Consider the following 20,141-nt stretch of genomic DNA (forward strand, 5'->3'; position numbering starts at 1 on the left):
ATCGCTGTGTCTGGCGGGGGGGGGGGGGGGCGGGCGGCGACAGCTGTTGGAATGCCATGGCCAGGTCAGTGGTGCCCACAATTCGAGAAGGAAGGTGAAAAAATTGGAGAAGGGCAGAGAGTTGCCATAAGAATGATTAAATGGGGGGAAACCTGCCTTATCCTGAGACACAAGGAGCCGTGCCGTGCCGTGATCCCTGTCTCGAAGTACCTAGGGGAATAACTCTGTGATAATGGGCCAGTCCCGCTAGCAGACAAAGGTCTAAGGAGAGCCAGTGGCTGGAAGCTGAAACTAGAAACATTCAGACTAGGGAAAAGGGCAGATTTTTAACCGGGGTGTAATTAGCCATTGGAACCATTCACCAAGCATCGTGATGGATTTTTCATCACTGGCGCTGTTTAAATTGAGATGGGAGGTTTTTCTAAACTATCTGTTCCAATTCCAACAGAAGTTGATTCAGGGAAGTCCTGTGGCCTGTGTTACGCAGGTCAGACGAGGTGCTCGCAGTGGTCCTGTCTGAATCGATAATCTAGCCATTTCTGAGGCCAGTGCAGGAGAGTTGAACAGGCAGGCCGACCCCGGTGTGCAGGAATGCAGTGCGCTAGCAGCGGGGGGATTGCCAGAAGCAGAATACTTCCAACTAAATGTGGATATGTGCACACCTTCCTTATTGCAGGGAAACTCCTTCCGTGTGTGAATCTGCTTCCAAAGAGGATCAGGTAATGAGACACCAGCTAATTCCGGGGGGGGAGGGCGGGGAGAGAGAAGAGAGGAAACCCCTGTGAATGAAAGGCAGTTTATCAGGAATAAAATGTAAATGAGCCCTTCTGTACAGCCCCTTGCACAAGGGGGTTCCAAGTGCAATCGGGCTGGAAACAGATTGTGTTTTGTGAAAGAATTGGAGGGTTTCAAATTTGTTCCCATTCTACATTGGAGTGAGTCAAAGCAGGACCTTGAACCTGGGTCTTCTACAGCAGAAGTGAGTACACAAATCACTGGGATACTGGGGGGGGGGGGCTCATTTTGACCTGAGAAACCTTTAATTGAAACCAATCTGTCCTTGAAAAGTTTTGTTGTCTATAAATCCGCATTTTTCTGGCATAAAACTCCTGCCCAGCTCTGCCTCGAGCCGCCACTGCCTGTACAAAGGAGCACGGCTGCAATTTTTTAATGTAACCTTCATATTGTTACTCGTAGCAACCTTTGTGCTTTGGGCACTAGGCTGACACTATTTGTGTGTGGGGATTTTTTTTTTTCCTTAAAGTACCAGTCACCAAATCATGCAAGTTTGATTAAAAGGCAATTAGGGCTTGTCTGCATGGGGAAATTTGACTGGAGTCGCTATGTGCTACTGTAGCTCTTTCAGTTAATTTCCTCAAGTGGAAAAACCCTCCCTGTCTCACCCTCTTCACTGCAGAGGAAAGCTTGAACCAGGTGACCTTTTAAAAGTCCCCATAGCAGGAAGTGAATAAAAACACCCTGCCAGGTAGTTATAAAATCTCATGATTTAGACACCAATCTCAAGACTTGGTTTGAGGCCCATCATTATTTTTTACCAGTTGGGGTTGGCATCACTGCAACTACGGGAGCAAGGCAAATAGCCTTCCTAGTTTGCTCAGTTTACGCTTTGCAGCATTTTCTCTGGTCTCTGTTGCTGTCCGTCTATGGGCAGATCCCCGTTTGTCTGGTGTGGGTCTTGAATGAGTGGGGGGTGCCTAAAAAGGGAAACATGGCTGTAAAAATTGCCAGAGGATTTTGGGTTGGGGGCGGGCATTGGGCCTAAACTACTTCTAGTTCCGTTTTTAAAAATCAGAGATTGCACTTTGACGGTCTTTAATGTGTGTCAGGTATTATCCCCCTCTTACAGCGTGGAGCATACACAGAACCCAGGCGTCCTGGCTTCCAGCCCCTCCCCAAACCACTAGACACCACTCCTCTCCCGCTGCTGGAAATAGAACCCAGGAGTCTGGATTCTTCAAGTCCTTTTCTCCACCCTGTCTACGTCAGCTACATCTCTGCAGACTGTCCCTCTCCACCATTTTGGATGCCTTCCATGATTAGCCCAGCAGGGCAGCTTCAAGCATGGCCACTCCTTAATCCACCCCCCATGTCAGAGGGCATAGGACTGATCATGTGACTGGGTACTATTTCCAGCAATGCCAAGGGACCATGTTCTAGTGGTTAAAGTGGGGTGCATGAGTGTGGGGGTGGGGGTGTGTGCTGGGACTCCTGGGTTCTATTCCCAGCTCTGTGAGGGGATCTACTGAGTAAGGCCAGGGCTGTTGGAGCTGGGAGTCAGGACTCCTGGGTTCTAGTCCTGGCTTTGGGAGGGAAGCGGGCTCTGGGAGTTAGGGTGAGGTGGGACTTGGAAGTCAGGACTTCTGGGTTCTGTGTCACCAACTGTGTGACTTGAGCCCTTCTCTCTGCCTCATTTCCCCATCTATAACGTGTTGATAAACAAGGCTGCTGTTCTCACCCCAGCCCCCAACTTCCTTCATCGTGCCTGGCTGGAGCCTCATACCCCAAGCTGTCCTGCACGGAGCTGTGCCTGGCACCATCCCTCAGGCCACGGGCCATTGGTTGAGGCTGGTAGCCAGATAAGAAACTAGATCCTCAGCTGGCATCAGTCTTTCATCTCTGTTGACTCTAATGGAGTGGTGCCGCTTGACACCAGGTGATGCCAATGGCATGATGTCAATTGGGAATCTAGGCCCCGGCTATCTGAAAGCCAGGTCTGGCTGCCAGGTAGCTCCAGATCTGCAAATCCAAACCAACAGCCATGGGGCTGCACCCTCATGGTGAACAGCTCTGTGGCGTTTTCAGCTGTTGCCGGCCAGCCCTGGAGAGAGGCAAAGCGGCTGATGCCGGTCTGCCAGCTGTGCTGCGAAATCCTGCCACCAGGGGAGTGGGCAAGCAGCAAGGGCCCTGCAAGGGCTTTCAGGCTTTTGCTGCTACAGTCCTGGGCCCTGGCAGCTGTTTGGGACTTGGGCCATGTGTCTCACCAGAAGGGTTCTCTCCCCCCGCCCTTGGGAGTTCAGGCTCCCTGGCTCATTTGAGCCTGTGTGTGACTAACCAGGCTGCAGCCAAGAGAGCTAATGTGAGTTGCTTGTATCTGAGGCTATGGTGGTTCCTCTGCTGGGAGCCAGAATGAATTGCAGCAAGGGGGCCCCTGAAGGAGCAGAATGGGGGGCAGCGGGTAAGAGTTCAATTGCTACCAATACTGTCCCCTGGGGGAGAAAGGCTCCTGTGTCCCATTCCTGTCCCCCACCCACTGGGCACCCCCTAGAGGAATAGAGCACCTCTGTGCTCTGTTCCCCACCCTTCTGAGCCAGCCTTGCTTAGCTGCACCCCTGCTAGATGAACCCAGGGTTACTTCATCTGAGCCCTGGGTTGTTGGGGGGGAGGTATGGAAGCACCCCATGACTCCCCCATACCCTAAAGGGGTGACCAAGCCTCCACCACTGCTGCTCTGCAGTGCCACCACAGCCAGCTGCAAGCAGGGACATGGGCCCAGCTCCCCCGTGTGGGAAGTGGGGTGATGAGGACTAGCTCAGCTCGCCGGGAGGGGGGCAAAGGGGGCAGGGACTGCGGTGCGATGGAGGCAGGTGTGGGGAAGTGAGCAGGAAGGGAATGGGGAAGAGTTTGCTGTCGGTCGGGGTGAGGGGACGTGGTGTGGATGAATGCTGGGGGGGCGTTGAAGAGGGAGATGGGTGAGCAGTGGGGACTGTTGTTGGAGGTCAGAAAGGCAGGGGGTGAGGGGCCGGCCTGGAGGGCGGAGTGCCGGGACACACGCAGGACTCGGAACTCGCCGGCTCCACCTTAAGCGGCCGGGGGAAGGGAGGTTGCGGACAGCGGCGCCTCCTTAAGCCGCGCGAGGGGCTGCGGGTCCCGGGCGGCGGCGCGTGCGGCGGGGAGGGAGGGGCTCGCGCTGCCTGCCTGCCCGGGACCAGCCCGCGCGCCACCGACTCCAGCTGCAGCCGCGGCAGCGCCCGGGGAGCCCGGCCGGGGGATCGCGCCCGGGGGAGGAGTAGCGACCCCGCGCGGGCAGGGGGCGGCGCGCCGAGCCGGTGCAGCGGGGAGCGCCAGAGGCGCCGGGACCGTGCAGCCGCTCCCAGAAGGCCCGCGGAAGGAGCCGGTGCAGCGGACGCAGCCCCCGGGGGAGGGGAGGCAGCGAGGCGGTAGCGGCCCCGGCCGGGCGAACAAGGAGGCGGCGGCGGCATGGCCGGGCCCCCGCCACCCCCGCCGGGGCAGGAGGCGCCCCGCTACCAGGAGTGGATTCTGGACACCATCGACTCGCTGCGCTCCCGCAAGGCGCGGCCGGACCTGGAGCGCATCTGCCGCATGGTGCGGCGGAGACACGGGCCGGAGCCCGAGCGCACCCGGGCCGAGCTAGAGAAGCTGATCCAACAGCGCGCGGTGCTGCGAGTCAGCTACAAAGGCAGCATCTCCTACCGCAACGCCGCCCGCGTCCAGCCGCCCCGCCGGGGGGCCCCGCCGCCGGCCCCGGCCCAGCGCCCCGGGGGCACATCCCGCCCCCACCGCGCTTCCCCGCCCGGAGCGTCCCCCGCCGCGCCCCGCTCCCCGCGGGCACCGGTCCCCGCCGCGCCCCGCTCCCACCGGGCAGCGCCCCGCGCCGAGCCGGCCGCGCCGCCTCGTAGGACCGGCCGGGAGCGGCCGCCGCCCCCTGCGCCCCCGGCCCCAGAAGAGGCGCCCCCCGAGCGCAGCTCCCCGGTCAGCCTGCGGGAGATAGTGCGCTACCTGGGCGGGGATGGGAGCGCGGCCGGGGGCGGACGGGTGACCCGGGGCCGAGTCCAGGGGTTGCTAGAGGAGGAAGTGGCCCGCGGGAGGCTGGAAAGGACCCGCTTCGGCAGCATCGCCCTGGCCCGGGCGGAAAGGGGGCCCCAGGGCCGCGCCCCCCACGCCAGGGCGCACCGGAGCAAGGTGAGCGCGGGGGAAGGGCCTGGGGCAGGTGGCACGAGTGTCGGGGTGGGGGTGAGCGGCGCCCCGACCCCCGGAGGGACAGGCAGGAGTTGGAGGGTGAGTGGTGACCCGGGAGGAGGGGCAGTGGCTGGGGCGGGAAGCCTGGGGCAAGTCGCACGCGAGTACCAGGGTGGGGCGAGGGGGTGCGGTGCCCCGGAGGGGGAGGAGCAGTGTCTGGGGGCGGGGGGAGTGATTGGTGCCCTGGTCTGGGGGGGAGGGGCAGTGTCTGGGGGCGGGGGGAGTGAGTGATGCCCTGGTGGGGGGAGGGGCAATGTCTGGGAGGGGCGGGGGGAGTGAGCGGTTCCCCGTGTGGGAGGGGCTGTGTCTGGGGTGGGGGAGTGAGCGGTGCTCTGGTCCCGGAGGGGGGGGAGGGGCAGTGAGCAGGGGGCAGTGCCCTGGGCCCCAGGGCAGGTTTAGCTCAGAAAAGGGTCGGCTTTGGGTGTTTGGGATAGGACCTGAGTGTGGGGTGGAAAGGGCTGCCCAAGATAATGATGGCTGGGCGGGGGTGGGGTACATAGGAAGGGGCTGCACATGGAGTAAAGGGATCAGGGCTGCTTGGGGCAGGGATGCCTGGGAGTTAGGGGTCAGGCAGTACTCTGGTGCTTGTTTCCAGGGAAGGCACCAATGACTAGGCCCTGGGGCTGCCTCTTTCACTCCTGTACAGGCACATGCCTGGGGAGTCACAGGACATGCAAGGTATCGAGAGGCAGGACTGCCTGGCACACCGTGGGGCATCTGGGGTGGGAGGGACCATGGGTAGTACCAGTCAAAGGAGCTTAGAATGAAAGCAGCTGTGGGAAGCGAGTTGGGTGAGGTCCAGGATTGTTCCAGCTTAGGGTGCGAACGCTGCTGTAGCTTCTGATCTGCTGGGGCCTCCTGTCCCAGCGAGATCCCTGGTGGTGACGCCCACCCTGGCTGCGACGCGTTGGGCTGGACGGTCTGTGTGATGGATGGGTCTGTTCATACAGCCTCCAGGAGTGCTACTCTCACAGCAAAGCATCCAGGAACAACCCACCTGCAAGCAGCTTCCCGGGACGGGCCCAGCCCTGCCGGATAGCCCCCTGGCAACCAATGAGGGGCCGAGCACAGCCTTACGATAAGAACAGCTTTCCTGGGTCAGCCCAGTGTTCCATCTAGTCCAGTAACCTGTCTGAAGGGAACAGGGCAATTAGCGAGTGATCCATCCCTTGTCTGCCGGTCCCAGCTTCTGGCAGTCAGAGGCTTAGGGACACCCAGAGCATAGGGCTGCCTCCTCGACCATCTTGGCTAATAGCCATTGCTGGACCTATCCTCTATGGACTTATCTCATTCTTTTATAAGCCCAGTCACAACATTCCCTGACCACGAGTTCCACAGGTTGGCTGTGTGTTGTGTGAAGTACTTCCTTGGGTTTGTTTTAAAGCTGCTCCCTGTTAATTTCTTTGGGTGACCCTTGGTTCTTGCATTATGTGAAGAAGTCGATAATACTTCTGCATTCACTTTCTCCACACCACTCCTGATTGTATAGACCTCTATCATATCCCCCCTCCCCCTTAGTCTCTTTTCTAAACCGAACCGTCCCGGGTGTTTTAATCTGTCATACAGAAGCTGTTTCAGCCCCCTAATCATTTTTCAGAGGGGTAGCCTTGTTAGTCTGGATCTGTAAAAAGCAACAAACGCAGTGGGTATTCACCCACGAAAGCTTATGCTCCAATACGTCTGTTAGTCTATAAGGTGCCACAGGACTCTTCGTCACTAATCATTTTTGTTGCTCTTCTCCATGCTAAAGAATCTTTTTTGAGATGGGGCAACCAAAACTGCATGCCGTATTCCAGGTGTGGGTGCACCATGGATTCATATAGCGGCGTTGTGATATTTCCTCTCTTACTATCTTTCTCTTTGCTAATGGTTCCTAACATGCTGTTAGTTTTTTGACAGCCCTGCACATTAAGTGGATGTTTTCAGAGAACTATCCACGATGTCTCCAAGATCTTTCTTGAGTGGTAACATCATTTTGTATCTGTACAGTTGGGATTGATTTCCAATGTGTTACTTTACATTTATCAACATTGAATTTCATCTGCCATTTTGTTGCCCAGTCACCCAGTTTTGTGGGATCCCTTTGAAACTCTTTCCAGTCAACTTTGGACCTTGAGTAATTATGTATCATCTGCAAACTTTGCCAGCTCACTGTTTGCCCCCTTTTTCAGATCATTTCTGAATATGTTGAACAGAACGGGTCCCAGTACAGATACGTGGGGGACCCCGCTATTTACCACTCTCCACCGTGAAAACTGACCATCTGATCCTATCCTTTGCTTCCCATCTTTTAACAATCCAGGGCCCCTGATGCAGCCCTGCCAGGCAACCCTAAAATCTCTGCCTGTGTTTTGGGGTGGCTGTGTTCTTTGTGCAGTGCCCAGCCCAGTTCTAACTGGGACCTTTGGGCACTACCATAATATAACTATAATGAGAGCACTCCGCATGGGCCTGGCTGGCAGCCCGGCAATAACAAACCAGGCATCTCTGGCATGGCCTCCTTGTGCAGGCAATGTGCGGGGGGAGGCCGCTGATGAAAGGAGAGACAGATTTTGCTGAAGAACTTGGACTTTCACTCTGTTTTTGCCGCGATGGTTGTAAAAGAACAAAGCGGGGGGAGGTTTATTTTCTATTTAAAAAATATATATTTTTGTTCCTTTTAAAAGCAGAGGGGTGTGGGGGTGTAATTATCTTCTAAATCCTAACGAGCTATTTTAACAGGCTCTGTTAAAACTAAATTGGGAGCTCCTGATTTTGCTTCAGACGTTTTTTGTTGGAGTTAGATTAGCGCCTAGATGCCTCAGCTGAGATGGGCAGGGGGAGTGGGTTCCTTCAGGCTGGGTGCTGCACAGGCCCCCATCTGAGATTAGAGAGCCACCATTGTGCAGAGTGCTGCACAGGCCTGTGGGGGGAGAGAGTTCCTGCCCCTGAGAATTTATAATCTAGACAGACAAAGGAAGGATTATCCCTGGTTTACAGCTGGGGAAACTGAGGCGCAGGGCAGTGACTTGCCCAAGGCCACTTGGCAGGCCAGTTTCAGAGTTGGGACTAGAGCCCAGGTCTCCTGACTCCTAGGCTGGTGCCACATCCACTGGACCATGCTGCCTCTGACCTATTTCTACCCCCAAAGCTCATGTTAAGTCCTTTGTCTACAACAAACTCTTCCCCCAGTCCAGTGCTGCCATGTGTCAAAGTGGTCCTGGAGCTTCTAAGAATGGGTCCAGCTGGACGTGCGCCCGGTAGTCTGCTCCGGCAGAGGGGTTGCCGTGGCAGCTGGCACTCTCCAGGAGGAAGTCTCTTCTGATGAGGTAGTTTGTTAGCCCAGCAGCTTCCTGTTTGAGGGTCGATTTTTATGCTGTCACCATCTCGCTGTAGTTAGATGCTTAGCCCTGTACCCTAAGAGCAGGGCCGGCTCCAGGGTTTTTGCCACCCCAAGTGGCGGGGGGGAGGGGGGAAGCCACGATCGGCGGCAGCTCCAGCGCACCACTTTCTTCTTCGGCGGCAATTCGGCGGCAGGTCCTTCCCTCCAAGAGGGACAGGGACCCACCGCCGAAGAGCCCGACGTGCCGCCCTTTCCCCTTGGCCGCCCCAAGCACCTGCTTGCTCAGCTGGTGCCTGGAGCCGGCCCTGCCTAAGAGTTGCCTAACACTAGAGCAGGCAGAGTGCTAGAGAAGGAAGTATGGGGACTGGAATAGTGGGGGTGGAGAGCTGTGGGGGTTGGGATCAAGGAGCACCTCCAGAGCTGGGGGGGACCCAGATTTGGACTAGCAGGGGGCTGCAGGCAGGATTGAGGGGCATTGGCGGGGCATTGGCAGAGCTGTGGCGGGGGGAACCCCATGGTTGGGATATCAGGGGGCTGTGGATCGAGATTGAGGGGCGTCGGCAGAGCTGATGTAGGTGGGGAGCCCAGGGCTGGGTTACCAGGGGGTCCCGAGTCAGGAAAAGTGGCTAGATGGGGCCCAATGGTGGGTAAAACCAGGAGCCCCAACTGTGCCCAGAAGATGCCCTGTGCAGGGCACAGGGGAGCAGCTTCCTGGGGTCTCTAACTCTGGATTCTTGGTGTCCACAGAAGGCCGGGGAGGAGCCATCGGAGGAGAAGGGGGAGGAGGAAGAGGAGGATGACGAGGCTTCCACCATGTCGGAGGGCTCTGAGGCTCCGGACTACGAGGGGGCGGGCGCCGGGGCTGGGTTGGAGAGTGACGGCAAAGCAGCCCCCGCTGAGCAGAGCCAGATGAACGGGGACTGTAAGGACAGCAGGCGTGGTGGGAAGGACTGTCCCACGGGGGGTGGCCACGCCAGGGACTTGCACCCCCCGGAGGAGCACTCCCCGGACAAGGGCTCCGAGCGCCCCCACCGCGAAGGCAGCGAGAGGCGTCATGCCAAGGCCTGCTCCCCTGGGGAGAGCGCCTGCCAGCAGTTCGGGATGGGCAAGAAGGAAGGGGGCTCCTACGGGCAGCCAGACAGAGCAGGTATTGGAGTGGGGGGACCCCAGGGGCTGGAATTTCTCTTAGGGAAAGGGGGTAAGAGTGAACCAAGGGTCTGTTGGGGTGGGGTGAGGCTGATGAGGTGCAGTGGCTGAGATCACTCGTGAAATGAGTTTGGCAGGTCTCAGCCTTGGGGATGTTGTGAAATTCTGCTCAGCTGGGCTGGCTTACTGCATTTGGGGACAGCTCTGGAACTGGAATATCCAGGGGGCTGCAAGATGGGATTGAAGGGCATTGGGAGAACTGTGGGAAGGGGGAGCCCAGGGCTGGGATAGCAGAGACTTGCAGGTCAGCATTGAGAAGCATCAGCAGAACTTTAGGGGCGGGAGGAAAACCAGGACTATGGGACAAGATTGCGGGGCATCAGTTGGGCTGGAGGAGATAAGGGGAGCCAAGGGCTGCGGTGGGCCAGTTTCCTCATTTTCCATGGGGAGGTGAAAGCCCTGTCTGATTGTGCCATGCCTGACATCTCTCTCTCATTCTCTCCTGCTTGCAGTCTCTCCAGCCGTTGCGGGCGCGGACCCCCCTGTGCCCTTGTCCCCCGGGCGGCCCGGTGTCCAGGCAGCGGATGGGACACTGTTCAGCTGCGTGTAAGTCCTGCGCTCACTGGCTTCTTGCCTGCCCGTCCCCCTCGCTGCCACCAGGGGGTGCTCCTTCTGCCCAGTGCTGGGGCTGGTACTTAATCTGTGAGCCCTGTGTGAGCAGGTCAGACTCTAAGATGTCCCCGTCCCACTGGTTATCAGCCCCCCCCTGCGCGGCTGGGTCCTTAAATCTCCACATGTGACATGTTTCCCTGTTGCTTCCGCCAGCCCCAGCGACTCCTGGCTGCACCAGTGCCCCAACCCCAGTGGGAGCCTTCAGGGCCTGCCACTCCCATGGCAGGGCCGAGGCCCTCCATGCTCTGGCAGCTCCCCCATTCCCTTCCTGCCTCCATTAACCCTTGGCTGCCTGGGGACCCCTGTTGCAGAGAGGGACTGGCTCTCAGCCCCCTCCCCTCGAGATGTCAGGGGACTCCCCCTGGTGCGGGTGTGGGAGGGGATGGGGCCAGGGAGCTCAGGCCTGGTGATGAAGGCAGGTCGGGGACTGTGTCTGCCTGGGAGGTGAGGGTTGTGGCCGGGACCCTGATCACTCTGTTCCCCATCCCCCGCCCAGCTCGGTGAAGAAGGAGAAGCCCTCAGACCCCGTGGAGTGGACAGTGATGGACGTGGTGGATTATTTCACAGAGGCTGGATTTGCAGAGCAGGCATCTGCCTTTCAGGAGCAGGTCAGTGCAGGGCTGATGGATTCTTCCTAAAAGTGTGTGGGAGTGTGGGGGGGCTTGTGGCCCCTCCCCCTTCGTGGCCCCTCCCCTTCCCCCTGAGGACCCACCCCCCAGCCAAGCCAGAAGCTGGAGCCGGGCCGGGGAGCGTGAGCCCCTGGTTTCAGGCCTGGCCTGGGGGTGGCGCCTCGGGGGCTGAAGAGCTGCAGCTGGGCCTTGATAACAGCTGTCTGGGCACGGACCCTCCATTTGCTCTGGGCGGGGGGCCCGGGGGATGGGGACACGGGTCGGGTGCTCCTCTTGGGCCCCCCCACTCTGGGCAGGTGGAGGGGCCCAGGTTCCCCACAGTTGCCCTGGGGCCGCTCTTACCTGGCTGGGCTCTAGCTCCTGGCCTGGTCAGGGGGCAGGGCCTCAGGGAAGAGGAGGGGCAGGGAGCTGGGCCTGTGGTGAAAAGTGGATGGGCCTTGGCCCCTCCTGTTCTGGCACCCCTGGGTCAGTGCTCAGGGGTGGGGGCAGCTGCCATCTCGGAGGCAGGGAGCAATGTGTGGAGAGAACCAGTCCCCTAGAGGAGAAAGGCCCCATGTCCCATTCCCCAGCCCGTTAACCTTTCCTCTGTCACCCCTTGCAGGAGATCGACGGGAAGTCCCTGCTGCTCATGCAGCGCACAGACGTCCTGACCGGGCTGTCCATCCGCCTGGGCCCCGCGCTGAAGATCTACGAGTACCACATCAAGGTGCTGCAGCAAAGCCACTTCGAGGAGGACGAGGTGGATTCCTTCCTGGGCTGAGCAGGGAGAGGAGAGTCGCAGCTGGGGCCGAGCGGGACTGTGCCAGCAGCCACTGCCTCCTGCCGGTCCCCTCCCTGCCTGCTGCACCCCTTCCCCGGGTGCCTTGGGAATCAGCCCTCCCAGCGTCTCTCTGTCTCCATAGAAACAGATGAATGGGGGAGTGTCAATCAGCCTGGGGCTTTTGGTGCAGGGGGGAGGAGATGGAAATGACCCTGGCATCCTAGCTGCGTCCTCCCACCTCTCGTGATTAAGCCCCAAGTGGTTGGGGAGGGGTAGAAAAAACTGTGGTGGGGAGGGAGTGAAGGTGTAGGCTTCGGAGGAGGGGTTTACAGGGGTGTTTTTTAGGGGGAGGGGGGAATCAGTGCCCAACACTGCCCCCTGGCTCCTCCACTGTGTGTTTATTCGCTTGGTTAGTCTCACATCGTAGCATCGTTGGCCATTTCAAGCTGGGGGCAGGTGGGAGAGGTGGATTTTTTGCTCATTTCATGCCCAGGAGATGTCTGAGGACTTTGAGGGCCTCTTTTAGCTCTGCCCCTCCCCCCACCCTCAACTCAGGACATGGCACTCTGGTTTGATCTCCCCTCCCCCTCTCCCCCCCCAACATCTGGTCTCCCTGCCGTCTGGATGGGGTGGGTCAGGGATTTTTGGAGGTGGGTGGGGCACTGGGGGGTGCCCTGCATCAGGGGAAGGTTTTAACAGGGGATCCTTTTTATTCTCTGGTTGGGGTGGGGGGTGGGGTAAATATATATTTTTTTTTTTACACACATCAATGGTTGCTACCCAGAGTCAGTCGCTTTTTAATATCGCACCCTCCCCTCCCCCCACCTTCCTTTTTTTTTTTTAAATAAAAAAAAATCTTAAAAACAAGAGAAACACCAATCGGTTCATATTTCTGGACCCTTTCAGCATGGGAGGGGGAGGGCAGAGCTTAGGACAGCCGAGAGATGAGTAGTGCTTTTGGGAGGAGGCTGGGAGTCAGGACTTCTGGGTGCTGTGCCTGGCTCTGGGAGGGGAATGTGGGCTAGTGGTTAGGGCGAGAGCTGGGGGTCAGGGCTCCTGGAATCTGTCCCCAGCTCTGGGAGGGGAGTGAAATCTAGCAAGATTATTCCCACTTTAGAGCGGGGATGTTCAGTGTTAGATCAGTAGCATAGAACCTAGGAATCCTGACTTCCAACTGCCCCCCTCCCCACTCGACCCTACTCTCCTCCCAGAGCTGGGAGTCCTGTGCTTTGGCACCTCCCTTCCCCCCCTCCCCAGCCTTTGGGGAAGCAGGTTGTTAAGTAAGGAATGCTGGCTTCCTGTTAGCCCAGCACTGAGGGTCCAGTACCCAGAGGATGGAGGTGTTTCCTCTTGTGCTGACCCCATCCCAGGTAAGAGCTTGGGGGTGAAGGGTTTGAATCTCAACTCACCTGGCTTTGCTCCTGGGGAGTGGAGTGGGAGTGCTTGGAAACCCCTTGGGGCCAGAGCCCTTCCTCTCCCCATGCTCCTGAGGGCTACTTTGACTGCCCCAACCAGTGCCTGATTGTTGGAGGTGCTCTCTCCATTTTGTGCTAACCCCAGTGCCCCATGAGGGGGTGCCGTACTGCAGGGTGGGGGCTCTGTAGGGGGCACTCTCCCCTAACAGTCAGTGTTGGCCCCAGTGTCACACCAGGGGCTGCCTTGCTGCAGGGAGTGGGGCAGGAGCTCAGTAGGGGGTGCTGGCCCCAATAGACAAAAGCAGGATCATTACTCCCATTGTATAGGTGGGGAAACTGAGGCCCAGAGCATTAGTGACTGTCCCAAGGTCCCAGGTGGAATCTAGCAGACCTGGGAATTGAAAGCCGATCTCCACAGGCCCCCTTGCATGTCTGATTCCAGGGGGCTCTGCCTAGCCCAAAGGGCAGGCAGAGCAGGGGGAGTTGGTCCCTGTGGCTGTGGGAAGAGGGGCCATGGAGAAAGGGTGGCTGCTGGGCACAGCAGCCAATATTTGCTGAGCTGGGTTTGTCCATTGGCACCCCCAGGGCAGTGTCTGTGCCCCCCCCCCCCCCCCCGGCAAGGCACGCGAGCTGCACTCTGACAGCGATGGCGTGGGACAGAGCCTGCCCTGTTGTGGAACGGCAGCACCGCACCTGGAGCAAAGCTAGAGCCATTGACCACCCATCACAGAGTGGAGGGAAGATGAGCTGGGGCTGTCCCCTGGTGGAGGTGCGGGCCAGGTGATTCTCTGTCCCCACTGAAGGGGGGAGAGAAAGCTTGTGCCTCTTCAGCTGCCCCCTGATGGCAGCTGCCTTCTGGTGGGAAAATAGAAATTGCCAGCCAGGGCCTCTGCCCCCCTGTTCCACCGAGCCTGTATCACTGCAGTGGGAGCACCCACCAGCTACTGCTGAGGAAGGTGGAAGAACCTGGCAGATCTCAGTCTGGTCTCCGGGGGAGAGTGGTTTAAACCCTGAGGTATAATATCCCTGCCAGAGGAGAATTACAATTCTGTAAACATCCAACTTGGGGCTTGTTGACCTTGATTCCATGGAGGAGGACAGGACTAGCGGGAGGGGACTTCAAAGAGCAAGAAAGCAAAAATCTGCTGCAGAAGGGATCTAGGCCCAGATCCTCATGGGTGCATAACTCCCATTGATTGCAATGACTTCCTGTTGATTTCAAAGGGAGCTAAATCCTTCTGCCCATCCAATTTATCCAACAATATCAGCTAGGAAACAATAATTCTTAGCTCTCCCATAGCACCCTTTACAAAAGTGAGCAGTATCAGTATCCTTACTTTAGAGCTGGGGAAACTGAGGCACAGAGCAAGGACAGGACATGCCTGAGGTCACCCAGCAAAATTGGGACTAGAATCCAGGTCTGTTGGCCAGTCTAGCGCTTTGTCCCTGGTTAAAGACTTGGAGATCTTTAGCTGCTTTGGCAAAGCTTGAGTTGTCTTTTTATGTATTTATTTAAGTGCCCAACTTAAGATGCTGCTGTGGCCTGTATCAGTGAGGGGATGCTGAGACTTTCTGAAAATCAGATCCTCCCCTCCCCCACCCCCCTCTGCTTCCTCTTTAAGGCACTGTTGATTAAATCCCCATCCCAGCTGGGAGTGTTCCCATGTCAGCTGTGGGCCACCCAAACTGCCTATGCAACAAGAAAGAGATGGGAGATCATTACTAGCTTTAGGGGAGGCGGGGGAGTGGAAGAGCCACTGCAGGTTTGGGAAGCATCAGAGGTTGAAAATTGTATTACAGAAGGTCTTTGCTTTTAAGTCACTTATTTGCAGTTACCCTCTCCTCACTGAATTTGGAGGGTGGGGGTGGGAGAATGGCTGTATTTTACTCTCACTGTAAAGAGGAGGGTTTGGAGATTCTTGGATTGGGAATTAAGGGATCATCACCAACCTAAAGAGAAGCAGCCCCACTCTAGTGTAATTCTACAACCCAAGGGGGATCCCATTCAGCAGAGTGTGACCCCCAGAGAGGCAGGGGGTTAGAGCAGGCGTCTAAGGCTATGAGGTGTGAGGTCACGTTGCTGCTCAGCTGCCAGCAGCTGTGACCCTGTGGGAGTCGCAGCAGCCCAGCTAGCATGGGTGTATTTAGCTTCTAAACTTGCTGGAGAGAGATCTTAGCATCAGTGTGGCCAGTTCTCTGAAAATGTCAGCTCAGGACCTACTAGGACAGGGACAGAAAATACCATGAGCCTATGCTATAAACCCATGGGGGCACCCTCTCCCCTCTTGTGTGTGGGTCTAGCTGTCCCATCTCAGAAAGGATCCAGGGAAACTGGAAAAGTTTCATATAAGGGAAACAAAGATGCCCCAGGATTGGGAATGGCTTCTATACAAGGGGAGATTAAAGCAAGTTGGCCTTAGAGATAGGTAAGGGGGGGGATATTATAGAGGTCTATAAAATCACGACTGGCAGAAAGGTCTCCTTTTCCACATTACAGAAGTGTAGGGGAAGGGGGGGTGTGTCAGCTGATGAGATTAAGAAGAAGCAGGTTTAATACAAAGATGAGGAATGCAAAATAACTGTCTCAGAAGGAATTCTTTGGCAAGGGAGCTGGGGGTCATAGTGGATCAAAGAAAGCCAACATCATTGTAGGATGTATTAGCAGGAGCATTATAAACAAGACAATTCTGTGCTGATTAGGCCTCAACTGGAGTATTGCATCCAGTTCTGGGTGCTGCATTTCAGGAACAAGGGGACAAATTGGAGAAAGTCCAGAGAACAGCAACAAAAATTATTAAAGGTCTAGAAAACATGACCTACGAGGGAAGATTGAAAACATTGGGTTTGTTTAGTCTGGAGAAGAAAAAATGTTGGGAACATAAGTTTAAGTACATAAAAGGTTGTTACAAGGAGGCAGGTGAAGAATTGTTCTTCTTAACCTCTTAGGATAGGACAAGATGCAATGGGCTTAAATTGCAGCAAGAGTAGTTTAGTTCAGACATTTGGAAAAAATTCCTGTCAGGGTGGTTAAGCACTGGAATAAATTGCCCAGGGCAGGGGTGGAATCTCCATCACTGAAGGTTTTGAAGAAGCAGTTAGACAAACCGCTGTCAGGGATGGTCCAGTTCTTGCTTTGGGTGCAGGGGCCTGGACTAGACAATCTACTGAGGTCCCTTCCAGTCCTGCGAGGTCTTTTTTCCCCCACACAATTAACCTGCGGAACTTACTGCCAGGGTGATAGCCCACAGCATAACTGAGTTCAAGAAAGAACTAGACTGGTTCATGGAGAATAGGGTCAGTACTGGCTCTTGGCCAGGGATACAACCCTCTGCTTGCATTGATGTTAAACCTCTGACTGCCAAAGCCAACATCCAATCACACTTGCCTTGGTCTATACACTCTCCCTGAGGCTCTGTCTCCAGGCTAGTGGCCAAGATGGATCATTGGGCTGACAGTAGCTCAGCTCCATGCACCTTGATTGATTTAAAGTGACAGCACTGGAGGGACTCAGCAGCTGCAGCTTAAGACCCTTGTGTGTGAGTAAAGTAGGAACAATAGCACCTCACAGAGGTTGTGTGACATGCTTGGATACCATCAGGCCAGGGCCTGTGTAGTAGGGCATAGGAGGACCACACAGAGGCAAAGGGACTTGGTGTGTTGGCCTAGACTAGTGATGCTGGCCTGTTAAAACAGTAAGGGGCTGGTACATGAAAGGCCATGGGACCTAGAGTAATCAGAATCAGCATTTTCCATGGGCCCAGCCCTAGCCTTGCACCTTCCCTGCCTCAAGACAGTGCTTGGACAAAGAGGATTATTTGATGGAGATTAGTAATAGCTAGTTATTACTAAAGGCTGCTGCTTGTTTGCAAAGTCTCAACTTCCTCTGGTTGAGTTCAGGCCCAACCTTTCAGCAACATGGTGTAAGACAGTTCCCAAGGAGGTGGATTATCCCATTACTGCTCCCTTCCTTAGGCACCAGTGAGTGGGAGGTAGTTCTTGGGTCAAGCATGGCTCCTGTTTTCACCTTGGTCATGTGAAATCATCTACCACAGCTACTACTGGCTTCTGGTGAAGCCAGTGACCTGCCTAGAGCCTGCTACATCTTCAGAGAAGCTGCAGTGGTGAATACAGCCCATGCATCCTCCCCCTCTGCAGCCAGCTTCTCCAAGCCTGGGTTCAAGACCTCTGGAAGCAGAGAGGTGATAGAGCCTGCAAGTCAGGACACTGCATTCTCTTGCAAGCTCCATCCAGTCTCTTCCCTTCTCTGGGTCTCAGTTTCTCCTCCCACCCTTCTCAGGGTGTAAGCTCTGAGATGGGGCTGGGTGCTGCCTATGGGGCTCACTCTCAATTGGGGCCTGTTGGGAGTATCAGACTTCGTGAACCAAGGTTTAAACTTTAGATACTGCCATGCAGTGGTACAGAGATCCCCTTCTCCACTCTCCCTCCCACTCCATCCTAGGTCACAAAAGGAAGAGCCCAACACTTAAGCAACTTTTAATTCATTTTTATTAAAAACCTAGAGTGTCTCTTAAAAAAAAGCCACTGCTATTGTTTAAACGAGTTTCCGGTTCACAGTTTGCTATGTTAGAATGAAACCAGCAGGACACACACTTCATCGAAAAGATCACTTGTTCACCGCAGTCACTTGCTCCACTACAGCTAGGAACGCAGCTAGATTCTCTACAGTTCACAATGACACTGTTACACACATTAGCAGGCTGTGGCTTCGGGGAGGTAGGCTAAAGAACCTCTCCGCAAGATACAGCCTAACCGCACGGATGCCCCTTGACTGGGAATGGCTGACAAGCTGGGCTCGGCTACCCCAGTGCTTTCCCCTTTGAGATCCAAGTGTTAGAGAACACAGGCCCATCCCCTTGAAGTCTGCCAAGTCCAGCTGGCTGAGGGGCAGCAGGCTGCACCAAGTTGCATGGCTGGGTTGACATCTGGCTCCTCTAAACTTCAGTAGTGAGTTGTGCTTAGGCCATGGCAGGAAGCCTGCTGCCACCTCTCCATGGGCTGAAGTCATCCGGCAGCATTGGGGTTCCTCCAGTGAGGAGCTTCCCAGTGGAACTTTATGGAAAATGCTCAGAGAGTTTGGTGCCAGCCGTGGTGCACCTGAGGACCTCGGTGGGCATGGAGGAAAGCACCAGAGAGGTCCCTGCCATTGCATCCAGCCCAGTGCTCCCCTGGAGCCAAGCAGCACCAAAGAGGGACTGAGCTGTTATGGTGGAGATGGCACCATGGTGCCTTCCTCTCTGCCACCAGGAGTCTGGACCTGGGCAGAGTCTCCTTGTAACCCAGCCTGCCCATAGACACAAGCAGCTAGGGATTGCTAGGATGCATGGCTACCACAAAACATGCCCCCTTGCCACAGGCTCAGCCCCTGCAGGAGCAGAATTCCCAGCCCCCCCTCCAAGCCTCTCCACCCCACTCTGCCTATGAACCTCCCCAACCCCCTGCACCCAGCCCCGACCTGAGGATCCAAGCCTTCAATCCACCCCCACCCCCCGGGCCTCTTTCAGCTACTGGAGTTGCAGCTGGCCAGCGGCAGTTAACTGAGACAGCAGATCTGTGCATAAAGGCTACACCCACAGCAGCAAAAAAAAAAAAAGAAACTAAACAGCCACCCCATATCCCCACAATGTAACAGCTGGAACATGAGCCAAGGCCTCCGCTCTCTTCCAACGCAGCAGGCAAATCATGTCAGAAACCACCCCCCATGCATGCAGCACCCCCCCTTCCCCATCGTCCATCAGCCCAGCTCCACGAGCACAGGAGGAAATTAGAGAACATTCATTGAAGAGTTGAGTCCAGTTTTAAGGCCATGTCATTCTTCCTCCCCTCCTCCTGCCACAGGCTAGACAGATCATGGACTCAACTGACCCACCATGGCCCTGAGAATGTCTTTGAGGGGGAAGAGCCACTGGGCAAGGAAAGCCCTGCCCCCCATGGCTTCGATTCTTCCAGCCACACCATAGGTGGTTGGCACTGTTCTCCTGAAGGAATGAGGCCTCCTGTAGCAGCGGGTGGGAAGGAGGTGAAGAGATGGGCTTGGCTGTTTGAGAACTGGCTGGGAACTGCCAACCCCTCTTCCAAAGAACCTGTAGATTGTAGATCTGTTATGGAGGTCACCAGGGCTAACAAATTAAAACGGTCTCTTAGGGGACCAGACTCAGGAGGTATATGGAGGACTGGGGGGGGAGGGTTGCAAGAGAGAGTTTTGCCCATCCTGCCGTTAACCCTCCACTGCTTTGGCTGCAGGCTCTGGGAGCTCCATGGAGTTGGGGAGGGGATGAGATCAGAATTCAGAAATTTGAAACTGAAGTCAAGGACTCAGGGGAAGCAGCCAAGCCTCACCCCAGCACAAGTTCTTCCAGTTGCTGCCTCTGCCTGGTTACTTAGCCTCAACTTGGGAAGCCACTTGCTCCACTGTGGGCTAAGAGGTAGAAGGAAAGTTCTGCATGGCTGGAACAGAGACACTGGCCACCCCACCACGCTTGGTCCCCCAGAAAAGCCAAGTGAAGGAGAAGAGCAGATCACAGCAGGGATCTAAGCCACAACAGGCAGAGCCTTCACCCAGAGGAGGTGAAGCTGGTGCAGGTGGGGGAAGTCAGTGGAAGGTCTCCACCTCCACCACCGTCCAGTCGCCCTGGGGAGACGAGACGTCCTCGGGGGAGAAGCTGGTGACTGAGGTGATGCTGGCCCGAGACTCATCCAATGGTGACAGCAGGTCTGTCCACTTTCCGAGCTCCACCTCACTCATGACAGGGGCCCCTCTGCCCCCCACAGGTGCCTCCCCAGTGGAGGAGAAGAGCAGAGTCCGGCTGATCAGCTGCTGCATGACAGTTGCTTGGAGGCTGCCCAGATGCAGGGGGGCCTTGTCATGGGGGACAGCAGGGGGGAGCTGGCAGTTCCCATCCTCCTCCTCTTCTGGCACCTGCCCAGGGGTCTCTGCGCCTCCTTCCACCTCGTAAATGGTGGAGAGGATTTCAGGGGGGTAGGGCCCCCAGGAGAAGGGCACCAGGCCAGCCCCGCTCTCACCTACAACAGGGCACAGGAGCATGGGTTGGAGAGAACTGCCCATGGGAGGGGTATCAAGACGGACGAAGGAGAGACAGGGGGCACCAACAGGACAGACTGGCACAGGCACACACAGACAGGCAGGGAGAAGAGTCCAGGCAACATCCAGGGTTAGCCCA

At 56.5% G+C, this 20,141-nt stretch overlaps 2 protein-coding genes across 4 annotated transcripts in view; one reads left to right on the forward strand and one right to left on the reverse strand.

Moving 5' to 3' along the window:
• Positions 1–3,778: 3,778 nt before the first annotated feature.
• On the forward strand, positions 3,779–18,562 carry LOC101941026 (sterile alpha motif domain-containing protein 1-like). Its single transcript, XM_065575486.1, has 5 exons — positions 3,779–4,941; positions 9,068–9,467; positions 9,979–10,072; positions 10,635–10,746; positions 11,369–18,562. The coding sequence occupies exons 1-5, from the start codon at positions 4,219–4,221 to the stop codon at positions 11,525–11,527; spliced, it is 1,488 nt and encodes a 495-aa protein (XP_065431558.1). The 5' UTR covers positions 3,779–4,218; the 3' UTR covers positions 11,528–18,562.
• PRR36 (proline rich 36) overlaps positions 17,432–20,141 on the reverse strand; it is a 41,235-nt gene continuing 38,525 nt past the window's right edge. For all 3 annotated transcript variants that reach the window (XM_065575483.1, XM_065575484.1, XM_065575485.1), the window contains one exon: positions 17,432–19,983. In XM_065575483.1, coding sequence (XP_065431555.1) covers positions 19,553–19,983 — 431 coding nt within the window. In that variant the 3' untranslated portion in view covers positions 17,432–19,552. The remainder of the gene's footprint in view (positions 19,984–20,141) is intronic.

This window comes from Chrysemys picta, chromosome 22 (genome assembly GCF_011386835.1).
Source record: "Chrysemys picta bellii isolate R12L10 chromosome 22, ASM1138683v2, whole genome shotgun sequence".
In the NCBI taxonomy this organism is placed as follows: domain Eukaryota; kingdom Metazoa; phylum Chordata; order Testudines; family Emydidae; genus Chrysemys; species Chrysemys picta.